This window comes from Kryptolebias marmoratus, linkage group LG16 (genome assembly GCF_001649575.2).
Source record: "Kryptolebias marmoratus isolate JLee-2015 linkage group LG16, ASM164957v2, whole genome shotgun sequence".
Lineage (NCBI taxonomy): Eukaryota > Metazoa > Chordata > Actinopteri > Cyprinodontiformes > Rivulidae > Kryptolebias > Kryptolebias marmoratus.
The window spans coordinates 2,154,145-2,172,623 of NC_051445.1; the positions used below are offsets into that span (position 1 = coordinate 2,154,145).

General features: G+C 44.8%; 1 protein-coding gene and 1 long non-coding RNA gene across 3 annotated transcripts in view; one reads left to right on the forward strand and one right to left on the reverse strand.

Moving 5' to 3' along the window:
- The window catches only part of LOC108246010 (inactive phospholipase C-like protein 2), a 32,094-nt gene extending 17,194 nt beyond the window's left edge, over positions 1-14,900 (forward strand). The window contains exons 3-7 of the mRNA XM_017433331.3: positions 582-3,065; positions 4,195-4,398; positions 8,794-8,869; positions 13,044-13,153; positions 13,912-14,900. Coding sequence (XP_017288820.1) covers positions 582-3,065; positions 4,195-4,398; positions 8,794-8,869; positions 13,044-13,153; positions 13,912-14,124 — 3,087 coding nt within the window. The 3' untranslated portion in view covers positions 14,125-14,900. The remainder of the gene's footprint in view (positions 1-581; positions 3,066-4,194; positions 4,399-8,793; positions 8,870-13,043; positions 13,154-13,911) is intronic.
- LOC112451234 lies at positions 10,147-13,715 on the reverse strand. Of its 2 annotated transcripts, XR_005234179.1 has the most exons (3): positions 13,373-13,715; positions 13,015-13,202; positions 10,147-12,207 (listed from the first exon to the last, which is right to left on the reverse strand). It is a non-coding gene; the product is annotated as an uncharacterized LOC112451234 (long non-coding RNA). The 2 variants fall into 2 exon arrangements; XR_005234178.1 differs by having other exon boundaries at positions 10,147-13,202.
- Positions 14,901-18,479: the final 3,579 nt, after the last annotated feature.

Here is an 18,479-nt window from a genome sequence, read left to right on the forward strand (position 1 = left end):
GCAGACCCAATCCAAACCTGTGCTTGTAGAGACAAAGTGGTTGTGGTTAGATCCAATCAGGAGATCATCTTTGTGATTCACAGGCTACAATAACCTGTCATTTCTTGTTCTCTTATGGTGTAACCTTCCATCTCTGTGGCGTCATTTTTTAAATCATTTTCACCCTATGAAACTGCCTGACTTTAGGTCTTCTTCAGGGAGGGTTAGCTTGTTTATCTTCCTTCTTTTTAGCCTCCATTCTGTTGGCAGCTGCACTGTTCTTATAGGTGGTGATGATGGTAAATTCATAGTGACACAGTTCTCGTTCTGATAAAATAAGTTGCATAATTTACAAGAATTGTGAAAATGCAGAGCGAATGCTGACCTCTGAATGACCGCAGAAGAAGAAGATGAGACTGAGTCGTTAAAGCTAAAAGAAGCAGAACCACTAAAAGTAAAAGGTTGAGGCATAAACTTTGCAGTAGTAGTTTTCTTACGATGTTATTCAAAGAGATATTTCTGTTTTTAGACACTCTGGGTTACAGTATTACCATATTACTGCTCAACCCTAATTTCTACCGTCTCTTTCTGTTTGTTTACAGGACGGACGGCAGCGTAAAGAAAGAAAGAAGACTGTGTCATTCAGCAGCATGCCCACGGAGAAGAAGATTGGCCGTGCCAGCGACTGCATCAGTGCGATGGTCGACGGCTCGGAGCTGAAGAAAGTCCGATCCAATTCACGTGTTTATCACCGCTACTTTCTCCTTGATGCCGACATGCAGTCCTTAAGGTGGGAGCCAACGAAGAAGGAATCTGAAAAGGCGAAAATCGACGTCAAGTCCATCAAAGAAGTTCGGACAGGCAAAAATACGGACACTTTTAGAACTAACGGCACCTATGATCAGATATCGGAGGACTGTGCTTTTTCAATAATCTTTGGGGAGAATTATGAATCCCTGGACTTGGTGGCAAATACGGCAGACGTAGCCAACATTTGGGTAACGGGGCTGAGGTACCTGATCTCCTACGGGAAACATACCTTAAATATAATCGAGAGCAGTCAGAACAACATGCGGTCATCTTGGCTAAGCGACCTCTTTGACGAAGAAGACGTAAACAACAGCAAACAAATAGCAATATGTGCTGCCGTGCAGCTTATTAAGAAGCTAAACCCGGGACTTAAAAATGTCAAAATAGAACTAAAGTTCAAGGAGCTTCACAAAGCTAAGGACAAAATCAGTTCTGAGGTGACAAAAGATGAGTTTATTGAAGTCTTTCATGATCTTTGCACCAGACCCGAAATTTATTTTCTGTTTGTTCAGTTCTCCAGTAACAAAGAATTTCTTGATACCAAGGACTTGATGATATTTCTGGAGGCAGAGCAGGGAATGGCACAGGTCAGTGAAGACACCAGCTTAGACGTCATTCAGAAGTATGAACCATCCAAAGAGGGTCAGCTCAAGAGTTGGCTTTCTCTTGATGGGTTCTCCAACTATCTCATGTCTCCGGAGTGCCACATATTTGACCCGGAGCAAAAATCAGTTTGCCAAGACATGAACCAGCCTGTGACTCACTACTACATCAACGCATCCCACAACACATACCTGATAGAAGATCAGTTTCGAGGTCCCTCTGATGTGACAGGGTATATTCGCGCCCTTAAGATGGGCTGTCGCTGTGTAGAGCTGGACGTCTGGGACGGGCCTGATAATGAACCTGTTATTTATACCGGCCACACGATGACCTCTCAGATCGTTTTTCGCAGTGTCATTGACGTCATCAACAAGTACGCCTTTGTTGCCTCAGAGTTTCCACTGATACTGTGTTTAGAAAACCATTGTTCCTTAAAGCAGCAGAAAGTCATGTTTCAGCATCTGAAGAAGATCCTTGGAGACAAGATCCACGTGGATCCTCCCAAATCCGAGGACTGTTACCTCCCTTCCCCCTCTGAACTGATGGGAAAAATCCTCCTGAAGGGAAAGAAACTGGACACAACCTGCACCGCCTCAGAAGGGGAGGTGACGGATGAGGATGAAGGGGCAGAGATGTCTCAGAGGATGAGCATCGAGTCCACAGAACAACAAACCACCACCATACACAAAAAATTCCAGCTGCTTAAGGACCTTTCTGACCTGGTAACATTGTGCAAGTCTGTGGAGTTCAAAGATTTCCCAACATCTTTCCAGAAGCAGAAGCCCTGGGAGCTCTGCTCGTTCAACGAGGTGTTTGCCACTCGCTGCGCCTGTGACTTCCCAGGTGACTTTGTCAACTACAACAAGAAGTTCCTTGCAAGAGTTTATCCAAGTCCGATGCGAATTGACTCTAGCAACATGAATCCACAAGATTTCTGGAAGTGTGGTTGCCAAATTGTATCGATGAACTACCAGACTCCCGGCCTGATGATGGACCTGAACATCGGTTGGTTTCGTCAGAATGGCAACTGCGGCTACGTGCTTCGTCCAGCCATCATGAGGGAGCAGGTCTCATATTTCAGTGCCAACACAAAAGATTCAGTGCCTGGTGTTTCTCCACAGCTCTTGCACATCAAAATAATTAGCGGGCAAAATTTCCCCAAACCCAAAGGCTCAGGTGCCAAAGGAGACGTGGTGGACCCCTACGTGTATGTGGAAATACACGGCATCCCTGCCGACTGCGCTGAACAAAGGACTAAGACAGTCCACCAAAATGGGGACAACCCCCTGTTTGACGAGAGCTTCGAGTTTCAGATAAACCTCCCCGAGCTCGCGATGGTGCGCTTTGTGGTACTAGACGACGACTATATTGGTGACGAGTTTATTGGGCAGTACACGATCCCCTTCGAGTGTCTGCAGCCGGGTTTCCGCCACGTGCCTCTGCAGTCTCTGACAGGAGAGGTCCTGCCACACACTTTGCTGTTTGTCCATGTAGCTATAACCAACCGAAGAGGAGGCGGCAAACCACACAAACGGGGACTGTCTGTACGAAAAGGCAAAAAGAGCAGAGAGTACGCCAGCATGAGATTGCTTCAGATCAAGGCTGTTGATGAGGTCTTTAAAACGGCTCTGCTGCCACTGAGGGAAGCGACTGACCTCAGAGAAAACATGCAGGTAAGACTCCAAACCTCTGAATGACTATTTGACCTACTTAGACGGGTGTTAACCTTTTTATTCAGCAATGTCAAGAGTACAGATGTGTATATATTGAAGTAAAAACTCGAACACTGGCAGTTTAGGCCCTCTTGTACCTGAAAGTTGTAACTGATTCAGAAGATCAAGTAAATCTCTGAGTTTCCTTGAGTTGACACCTTTATTGTCTTATTTCTTGGCTTGTTTTATGCGGAAACAGTGACGTCTTCAACAGATTTTTTTTTTTCCTTACTCAACATAAAACTAAAAAAAGTTACTAGGTGTTGTGTGGGATTTAGAAAACTATGATGCAGAGGACATATTACAGCTAGGTGGACTGTAAAGTCAAACACTGTTTTCATGGTAAATCTGGTTAAATAAAGCAAATGAAAAGAAAACAATACGGCACAAAATAGTTATAAGTTGGGTAGAAATTGTGACCAAAATTCCTTGTTGGAAATTGGTCGTCAGTCTTAACTCAATTAGTTCTGAGAAGTTAAAACATTTAATTTCACAAACATTATGAAACTAAGTTTTGATGGATAAATTTCACATCACAAAACAAACGATATACACTAAAATACTGTAAGAGAAAAACAAAACGTTAGCCTGTACCACATCGGTTGGTATCGTTGTGTTTCTTCAGCCTTTTATTCGATTTTATTTTGGTGATCCTGTTTATATTGCAGTCTTTGTGAGATAACAAGTTAGCAGCCTTGAGACTAAAACAAATCGTGATGGCGGAGTCACAGTTTGTCCCTCCGGTTGTTTACGTTGGGTTTAAATTTGTCCTTTCACAGGAAGTTTCGGATTTGTGGGTGCATGCTTCATTTCCACTCGATGCTTGTGTCAGTTCAAAAGGATGGAGTGCTCATGAGCAGCTAACAAATGCCAAAACGAAAGTTCTCACAGGCGGTGACAGCTTCCAGCCACTTCCTGTGTGAGAGAGCTGATCTCAGGAAGTCTAGTTACACGTCTGTGCTGCTCAGTGGCAGTTTCAGGGAGCAGGAATGAAAGATTTCTGTTATTTCTGTGCAGTTTTGTTTGGTATTCCTGTATAAACTGGTTCAGCTTCATACGAGCATGTTTGTGATCTCTCCCCTCTCTGCAGAATGCCATAGTGTCCTTTAAAGAGCTGTGCGGCCTTTCAGCAGTGGCTAACCTGAAGCAGTGCATCTTGGCTCTTTCCCCTCGGCTGACAGGACCTGACAACAACCCCCTCCTGGTGTTTAACCTCAATGACCAGTACCCCAACTTGGAGCCCCAGGGCCTGCTACCAGAGGTCCTGAAGAAGGTCATCAGTACCTATGAGATGGTGAGCAGGGATTTTTCTTTTTTTGTCTTCTTTCTGCAGGCATCAGATAACAGAAAATACCATAACTTTATTTATAAAGCAGTAACAAGGTCGACCGTTCAATAAAACAAGCAACAATTAAAAAGAGAACTAAATACATAAAAGCACAATAAGGTCAAAGTCATGTCACACTGGGTTGAAGGCCAGGGAGTAAGAGAGATTTAAAGCCTGCCTGTCAGAGTTCTGAGCTCGCATGGCGCTCCTGGAACCATTAAAAGCATCCGATGTGCTGACCTCACAGAGCGTGGAGGCTGCCGCAGGAAAATCAATCTCTCATTATGATTGTTTGTTCCTGTGTCATTTTTTTTTTCCAATAAATAGATCGATTCACCCCAGAAAACCAGCTTTGACTCCAACGAGATCAATACCTTGACTTAACTTAATATAACTGTGGCGCGCAGAGACGGTTAGGTAAGAGGGCTGGAACGCGGTTAAGTAATGAAATCAATGTTCACAAGTTACGCAACACGGCGCTGAGGTTATTCCACAGCACAATCATTACACTTCACACATCATGTTCTCTTGACTCATCATGAATAAAAACAGAAAACACAACTACGACTTCAGAGACGCATTAAAACCAAACGTGCTTTAGAGCTTTTTTTTGTTGTTTTCTGTTTAGTTGGTGTATTTTTAAAAAGCTGCTTTGCCCCTTCGTGTCTCTGTACCTTCTGTGGTTTTCCAACCTCAGAATAACAAACTTAGAAACGGACCTGATTCTGTCTCTGCGTGTGTATTTTAGCTATCTTGCCTTTTTAAATTTCTTTTTTGGCATCTATTTAAGTCATCGGTTCTCAAACTTGTCATACTCTAACGATCACTGGCTCTCCACGGATCATTAGACGGTTAAAGCCTAAAAGTCTTTAACCTCGCACTGAAACGTTTCAAACGTGTCGATGACGTAAAACAAGCAAACCGACCGATCTGCGCCTAAAAACCCAAACCCAGCTGGTGAATGGTTACACTCAGAGGCCGGTGAGGTTTAAAATGTGTTTCTGTGTTTTGGACCACACTCTGCAGCCTGAGCTCTCCTTCTGCCCCACAACAAATGAAGACAAACTTTAGATGAGTTGAATTTATATTTAACTCCTCGTGTTGCTAGCAGGACCTTTAAACACTTCCTGGGTAGCCGCTGGTGCTTCGGTTAGCCATCGATCACATCAGAGATGTCCTCCACTGGGCTTTTGTTTGAACTCGTTCACATTTATAGATTATAATCCGCACGCACCGCTCATCTCTTTGACCCACTCTGGTTTTAGCTTCTGTCACGGTTCAGTCATGGTGGTTATTTAACGTTTTCATTGTTTAACTTGGAAACGGTTGATACCAAAATGACTTCTGAGAACAACTAGAACGGTCCTGAGTTCCACCAGTACTGTATGTTAGAGGTATCTATATTTAACTTATCTTATGACCCTTTGGGACTCGTTAATGCCTTCATTTATAGAAATAATTATTGTCCTACACGCTAACTAGCACGTGGCTAACAAAAAATAATAACAGAAGTCTGTTACACTTAAAGCAAACTTATTCACCACCAAGTAAGACTTTTTTTTTTCTCCATTTAGTCTGAAAACCGTAAAAAAGATGGCTGCAGCCGTGTGACCTGTAGGATTGAGATTTCTCCTGGGAAAACAAACATGACGCCTCTGTGTCTTAATTAAGAGCCAAGGTGTCACTTAAAATAAAGGAGCAGGATTTGAAAACTCATATTATTTGACAAAACTTACCTGAAAATAACGAAGCACTGGTCGGTGAAAGTTCACTTCTCTCCTGTTCGCCTTCAGTTAGTTTTAATTAATAGCCAAGAACTGTGAGCAGCATGCTGGACTTTTTACACGCAGAGTTGTATCATTAAACCAACATCCACCAGGGATAGGAGTATTTGCGTCTTTGTTACATGCAAGTAATTACGATAATGGAAGTAACCGCAGCACTTAAGGGGTAGTTTTTAGTGCACGCATCGGGCACCGTCTTCCCATTTGTCTGCCACCAAGACGGCAATTTCTTCACCCATCATGAAGGTAATCACAGCATGCGAGACAGCTTTTAGTGCTGCAACTGCAGCTGCAGACATTAACAACTACAGCCACTTACTCATTACTGCGAGAAGAATAACACGGCGAGGTGATTCATTTATTGCGTTTGTGCAAGTGTCTGTCCCAGACACGGAGGGCAAATAACACAGCCCAAATGAGTATTGGTTTTCTGAGGACGGCTGAAGGTTCAGGTTTTCCCTGGAGCCAGGATCGGGGATTCTTCCAAATAAATTCACTGCGCAAAACATCCTGAAATCTTGTCTTTATACGTTTACCCAAAGACGTAAAAACATTCTTAAATTAAATTTAAACTATTGCTCAAAGACCTTACTCAACTCAAGGCGGAATTGAGGAAATCCTGGTCTCCACCCGCCGCTCAGAGATCAAGTCTAAACTCGAGGTGCTTTGTGCAACAGAACGACTCGTTATTGTTTCTAATTCAGGAGTGAACGGCGCAGTTTGTTGTGGACTGAGTGCAGTTGTGAGTTAACGCACGTTTGGAGGTCATTTAATTGTCAGATGGGTTCTTTCCTTTCCGAGCAGCAGCTCCAGCCCTGATCTGCTTCTTCAGACTTACTGCAGTCGAAGGTTTAAACTTTCACAAACAATCACTTGGATTTCCTTTGAACGCCTAAATGAAGCGTCTCTTTGGGCCGGGATCAGAATCGAGGTCGGAGTCGTTCCCTTCAGCCCAGTTTTTTTAGTCTCGTCTCCGCTGTGAGAATCGTAAACAACAGCGGCGCTGCTTTTATCTTTCCGTCCGCTGGGATTCCTTCCTTCTGTGGTGGAGTTCAGAGGAAGCTATAAATTTGTTACTTTGAGAGAAATCTTACAGTGACTTCACGTTGAACGATATCGGCTCTTAAGGTTCTTAAAGGTTCCTTAGCGTTGTTCCGTCTCGCTGAGGCGGCGGGGTGGGGACAGATCCTGCAACAGGAGACAAACTGTCCACGTTTGGCTTGACGAGACGTGCAGCGGTCTCCGATGAGGCAACGACGGTTGTTGTTGTGAAACAGGGAGCAGCAAGTTCTCAGTCCTGTGGATTAAAGGAACCATCCAATTCAAACATTTGTGCTGAAGATTGTATTTTATTTTTATTTCTTACGCTACAAACAGATGCTCCTGCAAACAGAAAGATCTAGATGGTTTTGTTGGAGCAACGTGTTAATTTAATGTTAGAAACAAAAAATCTGCTCAGTAAAGAAAACAGAGGCTCGTTACATTATAAAACTAAACATCTACAATAAATTAGGACATTTATTGATATTTTTTTGTGAGGACACAAGAAAAAAACAGATTCATGTAAAAAAAGGGTTAAAATATTTTGTAGCTTTTACCAACTTTGGTAAAAATCCAGAAAACTCGGGCTGCTGTGAGTCTTTTTTAATTTGTGGAGAAATTAAGTATTTGAAACAATGAAGCATGTAGTTAAAGTGAATATAAGAATTAGTTATTTGGATCTTTAATTGTGATTTATTGAATGTTTAAAAACTAAATTCAATGCCTTCATCTTTAAATTTTAACTCGTAATTCTTATTAAATTAAGTTGCCATATTTTCTGCAAAAGTTTTATTTTAATGACTCGTTTGTGATATTTATTTGCAAAAATACACTTTGTTTTTATCCCCCGTAGAAACTTACATTAAAGGTATTAAAAATGATAGTTTTCTGGTGGATTTAAAAGAAAAATGGCACTTTATGGCTGGAAGTTGGAACAATCATGATCTGATCAAAGTTTTACTCCTGGTGTTGATATAATTCACTTATTAGTAAATAACTGGACTCTTGTTGTTGATCTGAAAATAAATGAAATTTATTTAGTTAATTTTTGGTCGAAGCTACAAAAAGGCGCAGCGGAGGACGGCAGGCTGTTGTTTCCGTTTGGAGGAAGATGGTTTAACGTGTAACTGGATCTTCATCGGCGCTCTGACAGTCTGCAGAGACGGTTCTCTCAATTAGAGCCAAACGTTTGCACCAGAGGAGCTAAACTTAGCATCTTTCACAGCTAACCTGCTAATTATCTGCTGCAAAGCGACATGTTTACGTTTTCATCAGACCACCCTGATAATCAGCGGCTGCTTTGAAAGCCAAGCGGAGACATTACCCTTTTTTATTTTCTCTTTAGAAACGAGGAAAACATAAAAACCAGAATTGCTTCCGGTTGATTTTTCTGATTTTGGTTTTTAAAATCACCGTTTCGTGACCTCGCCCACAGCCGGCTTCTTTTCCCACCACATCTGTTTGGAACACAACCTTTTGCTGATTTTTAAGGATTTTTAAGGAAATATTAACGTAAACGTTTGTTACCTTTTTTCAGGTGATCCAGACCAGCAGGACGCTGCTGGAGAGCTCTGACAGCGCCTACGACAGAATTCTACAAACTCAAAAAGCAGGTAAGACTCGACTAACGCCTGATTCACACGCCAAGATTCGTCCCGGTTTCCTCCTTCCGACAATCTTAGAACGCCCCGATTATCGGGATGACTGTTAGGCGATGTTCCTGCCGTGTGCGGAGCGCTGGGAGCGATCCGGTCCGTTTGGAATGACGTCGGGACCGCTCCGATCGAAAATCGGGGATATGATCTGTGGCAACAACACAAATGTTTGTTCAACAGTTCGTGGAAGGCGTATCAGAACCAAAATGACGGCTGCAGTCGATGAACCCGGTAACTTTTTATTGCTTCTGAATCGTCGGCCATGTTTGTTTACTCTGGTATCGCTGGGTTTTACGGGATTTCCTGTCTGGAATCTGAATGTTTGTGAGTGAAATCGGTTCGTGTGCAGCTGTCCCATCGAACCTGTTGTACCTCAGATTTATCGTCGTGTGTGTGGTCTCTTAGGTTGGAAAATCAGCTGCCAGTTATTTTATGTTGCCGTGTGAAAAGATGTTTTTCCCGACACCATTATCCCGCTCAAACACAGCTCACGCCACATGAAGGAGTGGAATTAACTTCTGACGTTCTTGGCTGTAATCCAGTCAGTTTCCTCTGAAAACACGAGGCAGAATCTGACGTTTATCTGCTTCCACTACTGGAAGCGACGTGAATATAACTCATCTTTTATTATTAGCATGAACACGAGGAAAAACCTTCAGTCTTTGATTTCATGCATGTTTATATTCACAGCTTTCTGCACCGTGTGGCAGGAAGTCTGCTTGGAGAAATGCATGTCGCCCGCCGCTTTTAAACTAAGATGATTTAATAATGAGAACCGAGGACTTTTAGCTGTTTTGGTCAAAACTTGAACTGGTTTGACTCCAAAAGTCAGTCAGTTGTAGAAATAAATTCAGTTGTTAGTTTCTAAAAGTTTCATAGAAATCGGTCTAGTGGTTCCTGAGATATTTTGCTAACAGACGAAATGTGTTGCCTGTAACAGTTAATGCAGCGTGTTTGTTCAGTGGGGGTCACTCTCAGCTACTACCACACCACATCGCAGCTCGATACCTGGAAAATTAAGAAAGTCAGAGCCATATCTGTGTTGCCGACAGTGGATTAGTTGTGGCGACCATTTTGAATCATATTACCACCAGACGTTAATGATTTGTAGAGGCACATCCGGTGGTTACTTTGCGCCTTACTTTAAAAATCTGTTTCTTGGTTTCACTCGGAAAACATCTGACGCTGCCCAGCTGTTCTTCATCTTCCACAGAGGAGACGGCTGACAGACGGTATTAGATTTTTATCCACTTTATTTCAGACAGACAGAGAAATTTGTTCGTATTCGTTGGTTAAAGAAACAAAAACCCACAAAGAGCAGAACAATAACTTCAAACTGACTAAATGATCAGAAAAACAAACTAATAAAACTGCTGGTTTCTGTCCTTCTGAGACTCCTGCACCTGTCCTCAGGTGTCCTCAGGTGTCCTGGTCCGCTCCTCCTGATGTTCTGCAGGATTTCGATCAGGGCTCAGGCGGCCTTCAGAACAGTCCAGTGTTTGGTTCTGACCCGTTCTTGGTGTTTTGGGTCATGATCCTGTTGGACCCATGAGCTGAGATGAACATCTGGCTCCAGGAAGCCTTGATAGTCTTCAGATTTCTTTGGTTCTGAGTCAGACCCAGAACAGAACCGAGCCTCCTCCATGTTCCCCTGGAGGTTCAGGGTTCTGGTTTGGGTTCTGTGGACACAGTTTTGTCTCGTCTGTCTCTATGATCTGGTGTCCTCCTCAGACGTCTTCCATGAAGTCCACTTTGTCTCAAACGGACTGATGATGGGATCTGATGACCTTTGACCTTAGAGTTCACCTCTGAGCTCTCTGATTACTGCTCATACTGTCCGTCTCTTCAGTTGTCCTCTGGTGGACACGTCAAGGCAGGTTGTCTCCTGTGGATATCAGGGACATCCAGCTGCTTGATGGTCTTACAGCTTTGACCTTTAACCTGCTGGTCAACAATTAAAAATTTAAATTATTTGCTGTCTTTTTTAGAAGAACCATCCTTTTATCAAAGCCAGTTTCTTTCTTTAATGAAGGGGTAACCCGTTCTGTTGCCTGAAAGTGATTACAGGTCATCTGAAACCCCAAACAGACACGAAGCCTTTGAGGGGTTTTGGATTTAAAGTGATTTTACATGATTTTCAAACATCACTTGGAGATGATCCAACATCCGGCACTTCCAAATCAGGACACAACAGATGGCAAACCGATGACTTTGAACAAAGAATTATTTTCCTTCCTGAAGCAGCATGGTTTCATCCGAGCGGTGCGTTCGAGTGCGTGTGTCTGTGCAGGAGGCTGCGCCGTTCAGTGTGGTTTCTGTCGAAACTGGGTCAGTACAAACCCAAGTCCCTCTTAAAGACAGCAGACCGTTTTAGCTGAAACAGCTTTTAAAGTTGTGAATAATCCATCGCATTACCTCCGACACACTCAGGTGTCGGAGCACGAATGGGGCGTGTTCAGAGCGTCTGGCAGGCAGAACTCATGGCGTTCCCAGCGACGGTGTTCTGTGCAGAAAACAAAACAGAAAGAGGACTTCAAAACCTGAAACCTCGAGGAGGAAGAGCGCCTCTGTTCTTCATGTGGTCGAAAACAAAGAACTCAAACAATCCCAAATTAAAAACAAGGAAAACGTGTTTCCTCACCTCCTCCACGTTTCACAGCTGCACATAAAAAACAGCGTCTCCACTCCTGATTATTATTTATTTGAACTGTTCTGATTGGAAAGCAGAAAAAACCAGCAGTCACTGGAGTCATTTATCCAGTTATAGTTAGCATCATACCTGACGTGGTCCCAGCTGAGAGCTGACTGATAAATCTGTTTGTCTTTAACGACTGGAGTCACCTCTGTTAGCAAAATATCTCAGGGACTTCAGGGACGGTTTTCATTGGACGAAACTGAAGACAACTGGACTGAGTGCAGATGTTGAGCTGTGGTTTGGTGTGGTGGTAGCTGAGAGTCATCCACCTCTCATCAGATGGTCCAAGGTTCGAACTGTGGCGGGCGATATGCATCCCTCTGATCAGGCGGTCACTGTTCGCCGCTCTTCTTTAGCTCCGCCTGACGGGAGGCGGAGGTCAGCTGGACTGTTGTCATCCTGCAGCATTTCTTCAGAGGCAAACTGAAAGACGGAGCTTCCTCTTTTCTCCTCCACCGGACTGCATACAGTGTTGCTAGGCAACCCTTGGTGTGTGTGTGTGTGTGTGTGTGTGTGTGAGAGAAAACAGAGGAAGCTGAGCACCTTCCTCATGACACTCATGGTTTATGTGCTCTGCAGCAGCTGGAGTCGGAGTTGTAACCTGAAATTGAAGGAGACAGAACATTTAGACGGTCGCGACAGGAAATAAATAAAAACAAACAAACAAACAAAACCTCCACGGAGGCTGTGAGGGATGTCAGTTCAAGGTTAAACTTGAATCCTCAGCTGAGCGGCACTAAAGCTACGAGGTGACTTTACATGAGGGGAGTCCCTGCCTCTCCCTCACACACAAGAACACGCCTGTTTCCATGGCAACAGCGTTGACGGGAGGGGAGGGGAGGGGGGCTGATTTCAGAGGTTCTGGCGGAAACGCCGGCGCTCCCAGAGGGAGTTTCACAGCCGAGCAGTCGGTCTGAGCTGCAGCTCGTCTCCGGTGTGGAGCTGAGCCACGGCTTCGTCACGCTGGGAGTGGGGGGGACGGGGGACGAGTGGGGGGACAGGGGAGACAAACCCTTCCTGTGCTGGAAGTGAGGAGGACCATGTCATCCTGCCTCCTCCCTCCTGGTTTTTATCTCATCTTTATTTGGGCAGGTGGGTGACGTGCACCATTTTTATCACCCGCCACTAAAGGCAAACGATACAGTTTTGGCCGCGTTTGGGTGCTTGTCTGTTAGCAAAATATCTCGTGAACCACAGGACAGAAAGTAATCATTGTCTTTTGGAGTCAACCCCATTCAGGATGGCCGCTACAAGTCGGCCAGTTTTACAGACTGACCTGACATCAAACATTCCTCTCCTCACGTCAGTCCTAAATCCTAAATCCTCCAGCTGTCCTGAGTTTAACAGGAAGTTAAAGAGAGGGGATCCCCGCTTCACCACCGCGCGTCTCTGAACCAACGCCGCTGACCTGGTCTTCCTCCCTCTGTCTCCCCGCAGCCATGGAGTTCCACGAGAACCTGCACGACTTGGCTGTGAAGGACGGCCTGAAGGGCAGGAAGCTGCACAAGGCGGTGGAGAGCTTCACGTGGAACATCACCATCCTGAAGGTAAGACAGGTCCACCCGAGAGGTCAGAGGTCAGCTGCTTCCATCGGTCCTGACAACAAAAGAGAAAAACAATCGATGTGGGACAGAAAATTCTCTGGATTTTTTTTAGACTCTTCCAGAAGCACCTTTATCATCTTAATATTTATTTCAAAACAAAAACTCTGATTTTCTGTTAAATTCTGATGGTAGAAATAAAACCTGTTTTATTTATTAACGCACCGACTGGAAGCAGGAAGGTCCTCCTTGTGTTTGGGTTTTCAGGATCACAGTCAGGAGCTTTGAAGGAAAAGAAAAGGAGAAATTAAAACAGTTTCTTTTAGCTCTCACTGAAATATTAAACTCTGGAGGAAAAGAAATGCTTTTCCTGTGAAGAGAAGCAGAGATTAGCTCCATGTTTTTACTGCAGAGTTTAAATCCTTCGTCTTGCCTTTTATGGCAGAACAAATAATAAAACGACTCCTGCTTTTCCACTGAGCCAATCAGAGCTCAGGGTTAAATAACCAAAAGCAGAAAAAGTCCCCGTCTGTTTATTCAGAGTCTAAGGCCCTGTTCACACCTGTCACTGCACATCAGTCTGACGCGGTTCAGCTGCAGGTGCACATACCTGGCTGGGACAAAATGTCCGTTAAATTAATTTATACAGCAGCAGAACCAGAACCGCTGTAAGAGAGAGCAGCGAGTGAAGACAGCAGCAGAACTAAAAGCTCCGCCTCCTGTTCTGATTGGTCAGGGTAATGGTTCCTCTGTGTTCTCCTCAGGGTCAGGCCGACCTGCTGAAACACGCCCGGCTCGAAGTCCAGGAGAACCTGAAGCAGATCCACTACGCCGCGCTCACCTGCAACCTGAGCAAAGGAGGAGCGGCGCCGGCAGGCGGATCCTCCGGTTCCTCCGAGTCCAAGAACAGACGCAGCCTGGAGGCCATCCCTGAGAAGGCCACAGCCAAGGAGGAGCTCACAGACGAGGAGGTCTGAAGAGTTCCTTCTCACCGATTATCCATTCCTGTCCTCCGTCTTCAACCAGCACCATCAGCCTCCACGTTCCATCATGGCCACCTGTGAACCCAAAGCACAGCAGGAGACCAGCGTCAGTCCATCACCAGGTTCCACCACAGCTGAAGGCCTCGGAGATCTTTAAAGCACAATATTCCCTGAGCTGTGAATGTAACCTGTCGGAGGAGCAGCGATTCCCATTGAGAGTAAAGAGCTGTTTACAAAAACAGACGTGTTTGTTGTCGTCTGATTCTGTGTAAATATAGAGTTCCCTTTTATTATTGTACACTTGGAGATATAGGATTTATTTTATAAAAGCCAGAAGAACAAGTCGGCGGAGAAACAAAGTTTTATTTGTGGATTTCCTGAACGAGAGGCGGCTCAGTATTCCCAACCAGCAGCTGCGTGGAGGAGAACCGTGACGGAACGTCTTCATGTTCTGGACTTTTAGTTCCTGCTCCTCTTTCAGGGCAACTTTTACCAAAGTTCTTATGTTTTTAAACCCGCAGAACCGAACAAACGTTTTCATTCTCATTTATGCAGCTACAGCCCAGAACCCGTCATGGTCACCGTGGTAACCACACGCCTGGCTCTCACTCCCTGAGCGGCTGAGGCTTACCAACAAGAAAGGAAACGGCTCCAAACGTTCGGTTTGTTTCCAGCCGCTGTAAAAATATTATAATAAATGTTGACAAAACAAAGAAAGCATTTCAAATCTTATATGTCGAATAAAACAAAAGAAAACCCTGAATAAACAATGTTTGTTGACTTTTGTTTTCTGCGTTTAGCAAAATATCTCTCAAACTATAAAACTGAACAGACTGAATCAAGATGGCCGCCCCAGCCAGCGACGTTAGCAAACAGAAGACTGCGGCGGGCGACATGCATTCACACAGAACCAGCAGAACATGAGCTTTAAGTTTAAAAAGATGGCTTCCAAACAGCAGCAGACGAAGCTCGGCGGGATGTTAAAGACAGAAGCTGAGAGAGGACATTCTGAGGAGCCTGTTGTCATGACGACACCCGGAGATAAATTATAACGAAGCTGCTGAGTTAACGGATTGATTTTGACCTGTTCCACGTTTCTCTCCACTGGCTTCTGTAGACTAACCTTAACTATTACCAGTACACAACTACTACTACTACAACAAGTACTACTATTAATACTACTACCACAACTACTAATACTACTACAACTACGGTATTTTCTGCACTGTAAATAGATGGTCCATTTTCAAACTTTGGGCATTAAGGCTCATTAAGTGAAACAAAACAGCCTCCTTACCTGACAGAAACCAGTGAAAGCTCCACCTGACCTTTGACCTCTGATGAAACCTCTCCGCCTGTCAGAAACCAGTGGAAGCTCCACCTGACCTTTGACCTCCCGGCTCGGCTCAGTCCTGCTCCTGTCATCAGATCCAACCCCTCCTGCTTTAAAGGAGAATTCCATTAAAAATAAAACAGTTTATGTTGAGAGTTGAAATATACCGAGGAAGAAAAAGTAAAAACAAGCCGAACAGAAGAGAGAATCAGCTAAACAGCAGCTAAAAGCTAAAAGGAGCCGAAGGAGACAAAAACACAAAGCAAAAATGAGAAAATATTTGGAAATAAAGTCTAAAAAAGACAAAAAAGCAGAAATCAGAGCAGCTGAATGTTTGGAATTCTAAAGTTTGAGGAGACTGCCAATAAATTAATTAATAAACAAACAAATAAATAAAGTGTGAAACACTGAGTCAGCAGCAGCTGGGGTTCTGGTTCTGAGCTCGTGTTTGGACCTGATGTCAAACTGAACCCTGTGGCGGTCTCCCTGAACCCTGAACCCAGAATCTGAAGTTTCGCCAACAAAGCGTCGAGTGTCGGATCGGGAAGGAAGTGCAGCTGAATGACCTGCTGTCTCACTGCGGCGCCACACAAAAACCACTTGTTCCGGACGCCAGGGCTCTGCTTGGACCGGAGCCAGACCTGCGTCAGAACCCCGCCCCCCCGGGACAGGACGCCACATAACGGCTCCTTCTTCTCTCACAATGCAGAGCCTGAACGGCAGCTGATGTCAGGCTGCCGGACCCCAGCCCGGCGCTCCGGGCCGCCGCCGGGCCTGAAACCATCCAGACGTGGATGAGTTCAACAACCAGAAGGTCCAAACTGAGGTGGGCGGAGCCAGTTTCGTCCCATCGGGGTCAGGAACGTTGGTAATGGCGCTCAGTGTGACTCCAAACAGCTGCTGGTTGAAGAGATTAAATCTTTTCAAATTTATTTTACTTTTCTTCACTCAGATAAACTTCAGGCGTCCCGTGGGGGTTCCATCGGGCCGACCCGCGAGGAAGACGCCGCCATCGCCGCAGCTCTAACGGCGGAGGAATGACGGTGAGGGCGGCGTCCATCAGGAAGAAGGATCGACTCGATTAGCGAGGCCGGCGAGCCGATCGGGTCCCGGACGGATATTAATGTCATTTCCTGTCTGACTTCTGATCCGATCGGATCAGAGAGAACCCCCGAGAGTAGAACCGGAGGTGGAGGAGGAGGAGGAAGCTGACAGGCGGCCCGTGTTAGCAAAATATCTCATGAACGACTGTCGCTGCGTTCATATCTCCTCTGATGTTTTCTAAAGGATTTCAACTTTATTTTTAATACTTCAGTCTAAATGTTTACATTCATACTGATTTATAGAAATAAAGGAAATCCTAAATAATCTCCCTGAGAAGGAGATTACGGTCAGTTTGGCTCATAATAATTTTTTAAAAACACAAAAACGTGAAGTTGAAAAAATGTGAAATAATCTGGGAGTTAAGAGGTTTTAAGTTTTGGAAACAGGAAAACAAACTGCCTTAAACACAAACCGAAGTATGAAGATCATCAGCGGTTCTGACCCAAACGTCCATCTGTGAAAATATCCATCTGCAGAATCATTTCTGTCCTGTCGACTTGCAGAAAACTACAGAAATATCAGGAGAATGATTCTGATTTAAAGGATGTTTGAGTCCAGAACCAACATCGTTCTTGTTTTCCACGAATCCTGAGGTTCACACAGAGAGCTGATCCTCTGCTGCCACCTGCTGGTCGCAGACAGATACTACAACAGAGATATGACCTCCATCAGCTCCATCCTGCCTCCACATCCAGCCTCCAGCAGATTTAAGCTCTTATTTCCAGCTTTCAGAGGTTCAGCCATAATCAGGAGCTCCTCTGAAGATTAAAGATTAAAGATAACAGCAGGTGCACGTGCCTGCGGCGGCCACTAGATGGCAGCGTGAGCTCAGACACAAACCGCCTGCATCTTCTCCATTTAATCCAGTTTTATTCTGGAGGGATCTCACACCTGCCCACTTCCTGTCACAGGGATGCAGTAACCTGCTCCCACAATGCATTGCAGGTCCCCTCCGTCACTGCGAGCATATGGCTTTTTATGGCAAAAAAAAAAACTGAATCAGAAATTAACCTCTGCTTTGACGCCGTATGTAAATGCTGACAGGCGCAAAGGCTCATGGGAAGCGAGCGGCACTAGAGTCAGGTGACGCTTTTTGTTTGTTTGTTTTGAAGCCGTGGAGGATTGTGATTCATATGCAGAGAGACGTAAACTGGGAGTTAAAACTTCACTTAATTAGAATTTATCTGATTAAAAAACAACAAATAAATCAGATGTTTGTCGGATTTCAGCAGAGAGGAACTCCTGGAAGGAGAAACGCTTCAAAACGTCTTCAATCAAACTTTAGGCTTGAAGGAATGCATATCGCCCGCCGCGCCCCATTATCCAACCGACCACCCCAAACCTGCAGTCGGTTAGCTGTGGCGGCCATCTTGATATTTTGCTAACAGACAGTTTGTTGTGCTCAGAGCTTACCTTCAGGATGACTCTCAGCTACTGACACACGTCTCGCCTCCCTCCTGACAGACAGTAATAAATTCCTTTACGGTGAGACAGAGTCCCCGTTTGGAAGGCGTCTCAGCGTCCCCCGTCCCCGTCACATCCAGCTCTTTGTTTACTGCGAGCCACTCGGCGCCGCATTGTTTGTCAGGCTGAGGAAGCCTTGATGGAATCAGAGTCCATTAACATGGAAGGCAGCGTCGAGGTGACTTTAGCTCCTAATTAAAAACAGATGTGTCCATTTAATAGTCTTAATACTTTGTGGGAGAGCGAGACAATCAGCGCAGAAATATCTATTTGCCTCATTAAATCCGGAGGCTTGATCATGATGAGAAGCGGGGTAATGAATGAAGACAGACATGTTTACCGGGTTGTTTAAACAGTGTTCAGAGGAAGGAGGGAGGCTGGGATGGAGATGGACCGGTGTTCAGTGGCAGCAGGAGGGGGAGGAGGAGGAGGAGGAGGAGGAAGAGGG